We start from the raw sequence: 13,119 nt of genomic DNA, 5'->3' as shown, positions 1-13,119 counted from the left end.
AGGTCTAGTCCATACAGACAGGTGAGGTGTATGACGTGGTTATATAGGTCTAGTCCATACAGACAGGTGAGGTGTATGACGTGGTTATATAGGTCTAGTCCACACAGACAGGTGAGGCGTATGACGTGGTTATATAGGTCTAGTCCACACAGACAGGTGAGGCGTATGACGTGGTTATATAGGTCTAGTCCACACAGACAGGTGAGGCGTATGACGTGGTTATATAGGTCTAGTCCACACAGACAGGTGAGGCGTATGACGTGGTTATATAGGTCTAGTCCACACAGACAGGTGAGGCGTATGACGTGGTTATATAGGTCTAGTCCACACAGACAGGTGAGGCGTATGACGTGGTTATATAGGTCTAGTCCACACAGACAGGTGAGGCGTATGACGTGGTTATATAGGTCTAGTCCACACAGACAGGTGAGGCGTATGACGTGGTTATATAGGTCTAGTCCACACAGACAGGTGAGGCGTATGACGTGGTTATATAGGTCTAGTCCACACAGACAGGTGAGGCGTATGACGTGGTTATATAGGTCTAGTCCACACAGACAGGTGAGGCGTATGACGTGGTTATATAGGTCTAGTCCACACAGACAGGTGAGGCGTATGACGTGGTTATATAGGTCTAGTCCACACAGACAGGTGAGGCGTATGACGTGGTTATATAGGTCTAGTCCACACAGACAGGTGAGGCGTATGACGTGGTTATATAGGTCTAGTCCACACAGACAGGTGAGGCGTATGACGTGGTTATATAGGTCTAGTCCACACAGACAGGTGAGGCGTATGACGTGGTTATATAGGTCTAGTCCACACAGACAGGTGAGGCGTATGACGTGGTTATATAGGTCTAGTCCACACAGACAGGTGAGGCGTATGACGTGGTTATATAGGTCTAGTCCATACAGACAGGTGAGGCGTATGACGTGGTTATATAGGTCTAGTCCACACAGAGAGGTGAGGCGTATAACGTGGTTATATAGGTCTAGTCCACACAGACAGGTGAGGCGTATAACGTGGTTATATAGGTCTAGTCCACACAGACAGGTGAGGCGTATAACGTGGTTATATAGGTCTAGTCCACACAGAGAGGTGAGGCGTATAACGTGGTTATATAGGTCTAGTCCACACAGACAGGTGAGGTGTATAACGTGGTTATATAGGTCTAGTCCATACACACAGGTGAGGCGTATAACGTGGTTATATAGGTCTAGCCCATACAGACAGGTGAGGCGTATAACGTGGTTATATAGGTCTAGTCCATACAGACAGGTGAGGCGTATAACGTGGTTATATAGGTCTAGTCCATACAGACAGGTGAGGCGTATAACGTGGTTATATAGGTCTAGTCCATACAGACAGGTGAGGCGTATGACGTGGTTATATAGGTCTAGTCCATACAGACAGGTGAGGCGTATAACGTGGTTATATAGGTCTAGTCCACACAGACAGGTGAGGTGTATGACGTGGTTATATAGGTCTAGTCCATACAGACAGGTGAGGTGTATGACGTGGTTATATAGGTCTAGTCCATACAGACAGGTGAGGTGTATGACGTATTTATATAGGTCTAGTCCATACAGACAGGTGAGGTGTATGACGTGGTTATATAGGTCTAGTCCATACAGAAAGGTGAGGTGTATAACGTGGTTATATCGATATGTGGATGGTTGAGGTGCGAAGGTTCTGGTAGGAATTTGATTCTGGTTGTTATCCTGTTGTTAATTGTACAATATTCCCATATACATATATAAGACCTTTAGGCATCTGAAACACAAGACCTACTGTAAGATGAATAATTGACTAGTTTTCTGGGTGTTGTATAGGGATAACCTTCTGGTCCCATTATCTTTGAAGGTGTTCGGGATCATTGGCTGCCATCATGTCTTTGTTCACTAAGGCCTGGGAGTCGGTAGGATTTCTCCAGGCAATAAACACAGTGGTTCTGGGGCTTGTGGCTCAGATCAATGACTCTGCAACAACAGAGGAAATCGAGTTTGTCAAGAGGACCTTGGAGTCCATTGACCGGCAGTTGGCGATAGGAAAGGGCTTGATGCGTGACTTTGATGTCATCAGGTGTGAAGATGACATCGTAGTTGTGTACCAGCAGCTGGCTACCATTGTCCGGGCAGGAAAGTCTTACAAAGACAAGGAAAAAGAGGTGTTCATCCAATATGTCTACGACTACAAGCTCGATAGACAGCTGAATGCTTTGTACAATCGCCTTCTTGGCATCTCTGTCCTGGCCGACCATGTAACACTCCTACAGCAGGTGATAAGAGACCACCGCCCGCGCCGATGGGAGATGATCGCCTTCTGCCAGCAGGTAAACTTCGTATTGGCCACTGGACTGTTATGTCTTTTTGTCCATGGATCCCTGAATGGAAGAGACACCCAACTCATGATGGGCAGATGGACAGACAAGATGTCTGCTCTGTACAAGAGAATGGAGGATACCTCTAGAGATTGTGCTGCATACTTCAAGGAACAAGCCCAAGAGGATGTAGAGAAGTATCTGCCCCTCAACGAGTCATTACCGGATGATGAAAAAGCGTCGGCCATATTGAAATTGTTGGAGAAAAATTATGACTGGCTGCGCTGGGCGGTGATGGTTTCTCGTTCACCAGTAGATAAAGCTGGAGAGGTCTTGGTGAAGGGGAGCTACATCTCAGTCCGGGGGGATTGTGGTACTCAGGTGGTGATGAGCTACAGCGAGAACCCCGTCTCCCTCGACAAGGGCAAGATAAATCAGCTGATTGGTGAACTAGAGTGGAAAATCCCAAATCCACCCCCTGATGTATACGCCAACATTGAGGCCGATCCAAGTTACGCCAAAAGATATCTTGCCCAGCGTATGCTCCAGAAGTTGTCTGAGGGTCTCATCAAGGGAGTCACCATACACACGGTGCCGGGGAAACTGGAGATGAGCGGCAATTTCCCTCCAGCCTCCTTTTTCTTGTATGAGTATAAGCACCGCATGGCTTCTGGTACCGTCTGTATCTTCGGCTGAAGTATTACTTCAATAGCGTATGTCCAACTATTGCATCTGCTCTTTTTTATTAACGTCATGATCAATAAAACCAGTATACAGATTATAGTCTAGGCCTCTCTATATCTCTGGGGAAGGGGGAGAGCCTTAAACATGGCTAGGGTCAGACAGGCACAGTGGGTGCGATGAGTCCTAATACATGATGTAGTGAGAAGAGCCGTAAGAAGAGACAGCAGGACGAGGCTGGCGGACCCATCGTAGATCCAACAAACAGCCAAGGGCTCAAGGTACAAAGAAGATATTGGGCAAACACCAGTCCATAGACTCAATACCCCTTTTTGTCTTTAGACAGCACTGTCCATGCATGGGGTAATTTGGTCACAGAGTGACAAGCTGGGGGCATGGCCTGAGCCCACTGACTCTCTGTCCCATCCCGTTGTATCCCCCTCCCTGTGGGTCAGTTGTATGCAAGATTACATGGTTAGAATGTCTTAGCTGGGTAAGGGGATATTGTCACTCCTTAGGCAGAGACCACCATATAGGTGTGTGGAGATTTATTAAGCCTTTAGCACTCCACTTTGCATGGAACCATGGGAATAAGGCTTAATAAGTCTCCACACACCTATATGGTGGTCTCTCCCCAAGGAGTGACAATATCCCCTTAACCCTGTCTCAGCCTCTCACCTCTACCAGGTTATAGTCCTCTCTACATCGAGCTGATGAGATGCAAGTACATCGAAATGGCTGTCCTCGATTGAGAGACTATACCTGGTAATAATCCCAGCGTCATTGCAAAATAAAGGCCTCTTGGGGCCACACGGTGGCTCAGTGGTTAGCACTGCAGCCTTGCAGCGCTGGAGTCTTGGTGTTCAAATCCCGCCAAGGGCATAAAACCATCTGCAAGGAGTTTGTATGTTCTCCCCGTGTTTGCATGGATTTCCATCCCATATTCCAAAGACATACTGATAGGGAAAAATGTACATTGTGAGCTCTATATGGGGCTCACAATCTACATTAAAAAAAAAAAATAAAAAAAAAAATAAAGGCCTCTTGGAAGGTCGAGCATGATGCTAAAGGGAGCAGCCATTATTGGGTTATCTCACTGGAATTCTGTCTTCCTAACTACATCAGGGAAGACAGGCTTGCACATTCCAGTGAGCGCCCTCTATTGGTTTGCAACACTGAGGCAGCTTCTGACTTCCTGATTACATCATGGAAGACAGATTTGCATATTCTTCCCTTAGCTGGGTAACAACCGGTTAATAGGGGTTTCTAAAGACAGACTCACCTAAGCACAAAATGGGGTTGACTTGATGAAGCAAATTCTAAAGGTGCTCGGTGGGGGTCTTAGGTCTATTTACCACTGCTTAGGAGATGATTGATTCTGACATTAGTGCATTTATTGTACAGTATGATAGAAGACGACTACTATATATTCATATAATGTCCTATAGGAGGAGGCCTATGTGATATCTACACGGATAAACTGGCATTGGACGAAGGGGACTCTGGTGACATCACAGTTCTCTATGTAGATGACTCTGGTGACATCACAGTTCTCTATGTAGGTGACTGTGGTGACATCACAGTTCTCTATGTAGATGACTCTGGTGACATCACAGTTCTCTATGTAGGTGACTCTGGTGACATCACAGTTCTCTATGTAGATGACTCTGGTGACATCACAGTTCTCTATGTAGGTGACTCTGGTGACATCACAGTTCTCTATGTAGGTGACTCTGGTGACATCACAGTTCTCTATGTAGATGACTCTGGTGACATCACAGTTCTCTATGTAGGTGACTGTGGTGACATCACAGTTCTCTATGTAGGTGACTCTGGTGACATCACAGTTCTCTATGTAGGTGACTGTGGTGACATCACAGTTCTCTATGTAGGTGACTCTGGTGACATCACAGTTCTCTATGTAGGTGACTGTGGTGACATCACAGTTCTCTATGTAGATGACTCTGGTGACATCACAGTTCTCTATGTAGGTGACTGTGGTGACATCACAGTTCTCTATGTAGGTGACTCTGGTGACATCACAGTTCTCTATGTAGGTGACTGTGGTGACATCACAGTTCTCTATGTAGATGACTCTGGTGACATCACAGTTCTCTATGTAGATGACTCTGGTGACATTACATTTCTCCTCGTAGGTGACTCTGGTGACATCACATTTCTCCTCGTAGGTGACTCTGGTGACATCACATTTCTCTTCGTAGGTGAGACTTCTCTTTGTCTAGCAGTCTAGGAAGTATGAGGCGATGCTCCCCGGGGTTGGAGCTTTCTCCGTGGACAGCAGTTCCCCCACATTCTTGTAGTGGTAGAAGGATGGACCACGGAAGAGATACAAGCCATGAGTATTACACATAGCGCTGTCCAGATTGTTGTGGATGATGGTCCTGTCTTCTCCAGAACGTTTGCGGGTGTTCAGGTCCACCAGGGTCAGCTTGTTCCCTACACAGAAGTGAAGGTTGGTCAGTGGATGGACACAAGGTCTGCTGGACACCAAACCCTTCCTCAAATATATCATGTCATTGTCCTATAACCTGCCCACTGTATCTGCAACAGTTTGCTCTGTAATTATGATCCTGTACTCCAGAGCTGCATTCAGACTTCTGCTGGGATCAAACAATGCTGTCCTTATTCTGCAGCGCATTGTAACGTCATAGACACTGCAGTTTGGTACAATTACAGATAGTAACAATGACAAAGACTGAAATGCAAAAAAATATTGCTGATAAATCAGACAACTATCCTATCGCCCCCCAGGGGTCAGTAAACAGATGACATGCTATGAAGATGACATCATAGGAGTAATGAGCGTAGCAACTGAGACGTCCATCTGATCCCCAGAGCTGCAGATTCTGGGAGACGTCAGTAGACTTGTGGGTGCAGCTCTATATACCGGGGTCCTGGTAATGTATATACTATATCCACACTTACCCCTGATGAGGTATAAATCACTGGAGTGGGGGCAGGTAAAGGCGGCATCCACTGGCGTCACCCCGCACCCCTCCCATTCTTCCTCTATAGGCTTTGGATACCCGGCCACCGGGATGTAGATCTGATCTGACAAGTACACGATGACCTGGGAACCCTAAAAGAAAGAGAAGGGGCAGAGGCGTCAGTCATCGTCTCTAAGGGTTGTCACCCAATGTCCAATACTAGCAGAGACGTATAATCAACTACCAACCACCGCTAAGAGCCTCCAGCAGGTCACCTCCTTCTAGAGTGGGAGAGACTGCGGCCTAGCCATTCTACCTTGGTGGTCAGCTAATGTCCTACCAAATCCTAGAATATCTGCCCTCACCACCAACTAATGACCCCATTCCCTCCTCAGGTAACTATGGATCCGGAGCCGCTGCAGTCATCTGTCCACTATTACAGCCAATACGTGGGGGGAAGGTCAGGAACCCATTCATGTGAGATGTTCATCCTGGCTGGTCTTATTCCAAGGTCTATGTCTAGCCATAGTTGAGGCTTCTTCCATGATCCAAGGCCACGTCTCACCTGAATAAAATACATGCGGTTCTCATGGGAGAAGGCGGCGTCCACGACCCCCTGCAGGTTTCTCCAGGTATGGCTGAGAGGCCAGGCATGCCAGCCATCTTTGCCATCCAGGAGGAAGAACCAGCCCCCTGTAAGGAAGGAAGGGTATCAATAGATGAGTGAATTCCATGACAACACAGAAGGCCAATGTAGGAGAAAGGTCCAGTGAATCACCTCGAAATGCGTAGGCCCGGGAATGGTCATCAGAGCAGAAAGCCTCAAAAGATCTATTGCTGCAAGGGTCCTTGATGGACATAAGGGTGGCATTTTGTTGGGCAGCGTGTCCATGTCCTGGAAGGAGAAATATAGCATTAGGTCAAGTAGGGTGGCCCATATGGGTCAGAATAGAGTAAAATGAGACTGAGCAGCCTCGTTTCTGCTCAGAGCTGATGTTCTGTGGACTGACTACTATGTGTATGGAGATAACGGCCATGTTGTGTACGGCAGAGGTCACTGTGGACTGGGATTTACCTCTATGGATACGTTTCCTGTGGTAGTCACAGAGGTAATGGGGGGTCTAAACACATTTCACCTTTGTAAATCCATTTTCTATTAAAAAAAAATAGCAAAATGCAAATGTGAATCCACAAAGCCTAGTGTAAGAGAAGTCATTGTTGTTGGGAGACTAAGGTGTGCACAGGCCTGAAGAGGTTCACCTCTAGTAGACACCATGTCCAAGTCCCTTCCCAAACCCCAGGAACTCACCTCTCCCTGGACATCTGACAAAGTAATCTCTGGTGTCCAGTGGTCGCGGGGAGAGAACCTGTCCTGTCACCGGATCAAATCTGGTAAAGTTAACGCCTCTGAAGCAGTAATATCTCCCCAGCCATCTAAGCGATGCCGAGCAGTTCCCAAGGGCGGCCCAATGTCTCTGCTTGACCCGAGGCTCCTCCTGAGGGCTGTAGATATACGCTGTGTCACCTGGAGAAGGAAGGAGATGGCTCAACAGAGGCCAAGTGAGTCCTAGGTGGACGCGATCCGGACCCCATGTCATAGAGGTAACTGGGCGAGTTTAGTTTCATTTCAGACTGAAGATTCATTTAATCCAAATAAATTTGTTCAGAAGGTACGACATGTTGTCTCTAAATTCGATGGGGCTGCTACACTGAAGTACAGTGGGTGGTGTACGGTCACCCTAACCATGGGGTCATTGTTATTACTTTATTACCATTGTCTCTGATTGACAGTGTCCATGTCTAAGACGGTTCTTAGCGTTAACCAGTACATAGGCCGATCCTAACCCACCATTATTACTCTGGTACCCACAGCCACCATGGGGTCCAGGAAGAACCAGGTACTGTACAATATCCATGTATCTAGTGATGGTCGGATACTGGGGCGGCTGCAGGTTGGTATTAAGTATTGGACAAGCCCAAAAACAGTTTTGTGTGCAACTCGATAAGGCCAGTCTGCTGCGGCCACAGCTTTATCATGTCTGGCTGGTTTTGAAAAATTGTGACCCCGCGTGTTCTTATTTTTGAAAATATTTATGTCTAAAAACAGATATGAGGTCCCCCCCATTTTTATAACCAGCCAGATACAATATAACAGCAGCAGACAGACCTTGCCAGGACCAGAAACCTCATAGTCTTCAGACTAATAACAGCAGCCACACCCTACCCAGCTCTTCCCGGTACCTCTGATTGTGGTGGATATCGTAGTGGTTCAATTAGGCTAACACAGAGCCCCTCCGTAGCACCTGACGCCTGGTGGTGGATACCATAGTGGTTAAATTAGGTACCTGACGCCCTCAGACAGTGGCCATTACCAAAATAATAGTAATAAAGTAGAATTTTGAAAAAAACTACAGACATTAAAAACAATATTTTCTTGAAATAAAACACCCGCACATGGTCCACATTGACTATCTTGTAAAATGTTTGTATGTCCCACCCCTGGATCCAATGTAATTCAGTTCTACTTCTCATACTCGCCCTTTCAGGTCACATGCGGCCCCCGTAATGTCATGGCGTAGGGCCGCTAATGACCCTGACACTACACATCATATGGTTGGGGTCACTAGACCTCATTTCACAATGTAAGCCCTTTTAGGCACATGGAGACACAAGTTGGGCACATCTCAGAATGTTCTGGGTATGGGGGTACACAAGGGCTCGATTCACAACAATTAACCCCTTCTTCACTGAATACTTTGCTCCCCGGCACATGTAGGGCAGCCCTAATGAACATTGGTATGGCCCATTCTGCACCGCCCCCTTCACTATAATGAAGTTTAGGACCCCCATACAGCTCTAATATATGTCCCTTAGGGGAGCTTCCCCGGCCCCCTATACAATGCTCATTAGGAGCTAAGTGAAGAGTAGATGGCAGCTGAGTACCCCGACACCGGCTTACCCAAAACTAACTCCAAAAGTTAAAAAAAAAAACAAAGCTATTGAGGGTTTCAGGACGTTACAGACCAGTTTTCCAATCACAGTTCTCGTTACACATCCTCACCTTTGAAGAATATGATGCTGTCAGTGCGGCACTCGCCCTGGTGACACTCCACCGCTCCGTCCAGGTGGTCGGGGACTCCGGGAAACTCCTGACTAATAAGATGAGGATAACCATCCACTAGTGCGCCATCAAAGTAACTCCAGACCTGTGTGCCCTGAAACACAGGCAGAGAAACGTCTCAACAAGGCTGCAGAACATGAGTGTATATGTAAGGAGCAGAGGACACCCCGAGGACCTACCCAGACTGTCCAGTCCTCTCTGCTAGGGTAGTGATCCTATATATAGTGAGGATATACAGAGTGGCTATACCGTATATACAGTATATATATAGGACTGACCCCGAGCACTGACTGTACTGTGTATATATATTATATACACACACACAGGACTGACCCCGAGCACTGACTGTACTGTGTATATATATTATATATACACACATAGGACTGACCCCGAGCACTGACTGTACTGTGTATATATATTATATACACACACACAGGACTGACCCCGAGCACTGACTGTACTGTGTATATATATTATATACACACACATAGGACTGACCCTGAGCACTGACTGTACTGTGTATATATATTATATATACACACATAGGACTGACCCCGAGCACTGACTGTACTGTGTATATATATTATATATACACACATAGGACTGACCCCGAGCACTGACTGTACTGTGTATATATATTATATACACACACATAGGACTGACCCCGAGCACTGACTGTACTGTGTATATATATTATATACACACACACATAGGACTGACCCCGAGCACTGACTGTACTGTGTATATATATTATATACACACACATAGGACTGACCCCGAGCACTGACTGTACTGTGTATATATATTATATACACACACACAGGACTGACCCCGAGCACTGACTGTACTGTGTATATATATTATATACACACACATAGGACTGACCCCGAGCACTGACTGTACTGTGTATATATATTATATACACACACACACAGGACTGACCCCGAGCACTGACTGTACGGTGTATATATATTATATACACACACACAGGACTGACCCCGAGCACTGACTGTACTGTGTATATATATTATATACACACACACATAGGACTGACCCCGAGCACTGACTGTACGGTGTATATATATTATATACACACATAGGACTGACCCCGAGCACTGACTGTACTGTGTATATATATTATATACACACACATAGGACTGACCCCGAGCACTGACTGTACTGTGTATATATATTATATACACACACACAGGACTGACCCCGAGCACTGACTGTACTGTGTATATATATTATATACACACATAGGACTGACCCCGAGCACTGACTGTACTGTGTATATATATTATATACACACACATAGGACTGACCCCGAGCACTGACTGTACTGTGTATATATATTATATACACACACACACAGGACTGACCCCGAGCACTGACTGTACGGTGTATATATATTATATACACACACACAGGACTGACCCCGAGCACTGACTGTACTGTGTATATATATTATATACACACACACATAGGACTGACCCCGAGCACTGACTGTACGGTGTATATATATTATATACACACATAGGACTGACCCCGAGCACTGACTGTACTGTGTATATATATTATATACACACACAGGACTGACCCCGAGCACTGACTGTACTGTGTATATATATTATATACACACATAGGACTGACCCCGAGCACTGACTGTACTGTGTATATATATTATATACACACACACAGGACTGACCCCGAGCACTGACTGTACTGTGTATATATATTATATACACACACACAGGACTGACCCCTGAGCACTGACTGTACTGTGTATATATATTATATACACACATAGGACTGACCCCGAGCACTGACTGTACTGTGTATATATATTATATACACACACACAGGACTGACCCCGAGCACTGACTGTACTGTGTATATATATTATATACACACACACAGGACTGACCCCGAGCACTGACTGTACTGTGTATATATATTATATACACACACACACAGGACTGACCCCGAGCACTGACTGTACTGTGTATATATATTATATACACACACACAGGACTGACCCCGAGCACTGACTGTACTGTGTATATATATTATATACACACACATAGGACTGACCCCGAGCACTGACTGTACTGTGTATATATATTATATACACACACATAGGACTGACCCCGAGCACTGACTGTACTGTGTATATATATTATATATACACACATAGGACTGACCCCGAGCACTGACTGTACTGTGTATATATATTATATACACACATAGGACTGACCCCGAGCACTGACTGTACTGTGTATATATATTATATATACACACATAGGACTGACCCCTAGCACTGACTGTACTGTGTATATATATTATACACACACACAGGACTGACCCCGAGCACTGACTGTACTGTGTATATATATTATATACACACATAGGACTGACCCCGAGCACTGACTGTACTGTGTATATATATTATATATACACACACAGGACTGACCCCGAGCACTGACTGTACTGTGTATATATATTATATACACACACATAGGACTGACCCCGAGCACTGACTGTACTGTGTATATATATTATATACAAACACACAGGACTGACCCCGAGCACTGACTGTACTGTGTATATATATTATATACACACACACAGGACTGACCCCGAGCACTGACTGTACTGTGTATATATATTATATATACACACAAAGGACTGACCCCGAGCACTGACTGTACTGTGTATATATATTATATATACACACATAGGACTGACCCCGAGCACTGACTGTACTGTGTATATATATTATATACACACATAGGACTGACCCCGAGCACTGACTGTACTGTGTATATATATTATATACACACACATAGGACTGACCCCGAGCACTGACTGTACTGTGTATATATATTATATACACACACATAGGACTGACCCCGAGCACTGACTGTACTGTGTATATATATTATATACACACACACATAGGACTGACCCCGAGCACTGACTGTACTGTGTATATATATTATATACACACACACACAGGACTGACCCCGAGCACTGACTGTACTGTGTATATATATTATATACACACACATAGGACTGACCCTGAGCACTGACTGTACTGTGTATATATATTATATACACACACACAGGACTGACCCCGAGCACTGACTGTACTGTGTATATATATTATATACACACATAGGACTGACCCCGAGCACTGACTGTACTGTGTATATATATTATATACACACATAGGACTGACCCCGAGCACTGACTGTACTGTGTATATATATTATATACACACAGGACTGACCCCGAGCACTGACTGTACTGTGTATATATATTATACACACACATAGGACTGACCCCGAGCACTGACTGTACTGTGTATATATATTATATACACACACACATAGGACTGACCCCGAGCACTGACTGTACTGTGTATATATATTATATACACACACATAGGACTGACCCCGAGCACTGACTGTACTGTGTATATATATTATATACACACACACAGGACTGACCCCGAGCACTGACTGTACTGTGTATATATATTTTTTTTTAAACTCGTTTTATTGAAGATTACATAACAAAGCAAGTAATACAATCAAAACAAAAGAAAAACACAGGTACAGTATAAGCACAAGAAACATACAGTTAACCAGAAACAAGCCACAGCACTGGTCCATCCCGACCCCAACCCAACCACCCCGACCACAACACAGTTCTGAACACAATATCACATGACACAACAACAAAGTTACAACAGTCACATATATTCCCACACGAGGAGTCACAAACCTATCTGGCAGTAGCTCCTATTTATGGAGCAAAGGTGTCTAGGGCCAAACGCATCATGGGAGCAGAGTATTGGGTCACGGGAGAATCACACCACGCACCCCATACCGTAGTAAATTTCTGGGGACAGCCCCTCCCTTTATATATAATCTGATTAAATGGGAGAACCGAGTTAACCATTTTCCGCCATTGGGAGACAGATGGGGATCTAGGGGCCATCCACCGCAAGGCGATGGCTTTCTTAGCATAGAACAAGCACT

The 13,119-nt window shown here is 45.3% G+C and overlaps 1 protein-coding gene across 1 annotated transcript; it reads right to left on the bottom strand.

Annotated features, from left to right (window-relative positions):
• Positions 1 to 4,963: 4,963 nt before the first annotated feature.
• Positions 4,964 to 9,190, bottom strand: HPX (hemopexin; the record flags this gene model as incomplete). Its single annotated transcript, XM_075261144.1, has 6 exons — positions 4,964 to 5,461; positions 5,951 to 6,104; positions 6,518 to 6,645; positions 6,731 to 6,847; positions 7,262 to 7,477; positions 9,014 to 9,190. Coding segments are annotated over 6 exons (1,010 nt in total), but the record flags the coding sequence as incomplete, so codon positions are not given.
• Positions 9,191 to 13,119: the final 3,929 nt, after the last annotated feature.

Source organism: Leptodactylus fuscus (assembly GCF_031893055.1).
Source record: "Leptodactylus fuscus isolate aLepFus1 chromosome 2 unlocalized genomic scaffold, aLepFus1.hap2 SUPER_2_unloc_1, whole genome shotgun sequence".
Lineage (NCBI taxonomy): Eukaryota > Metazoa > Chordata > Amphibia > Anura > Leptodactylidae > Leptodactylus > Leptodactylus fuscus.
The sequence above is the reverse complement of the archived record's forward strand: the minus strand, read 5'-3'. Positions and strand labels throughout refer to the sequence as shown.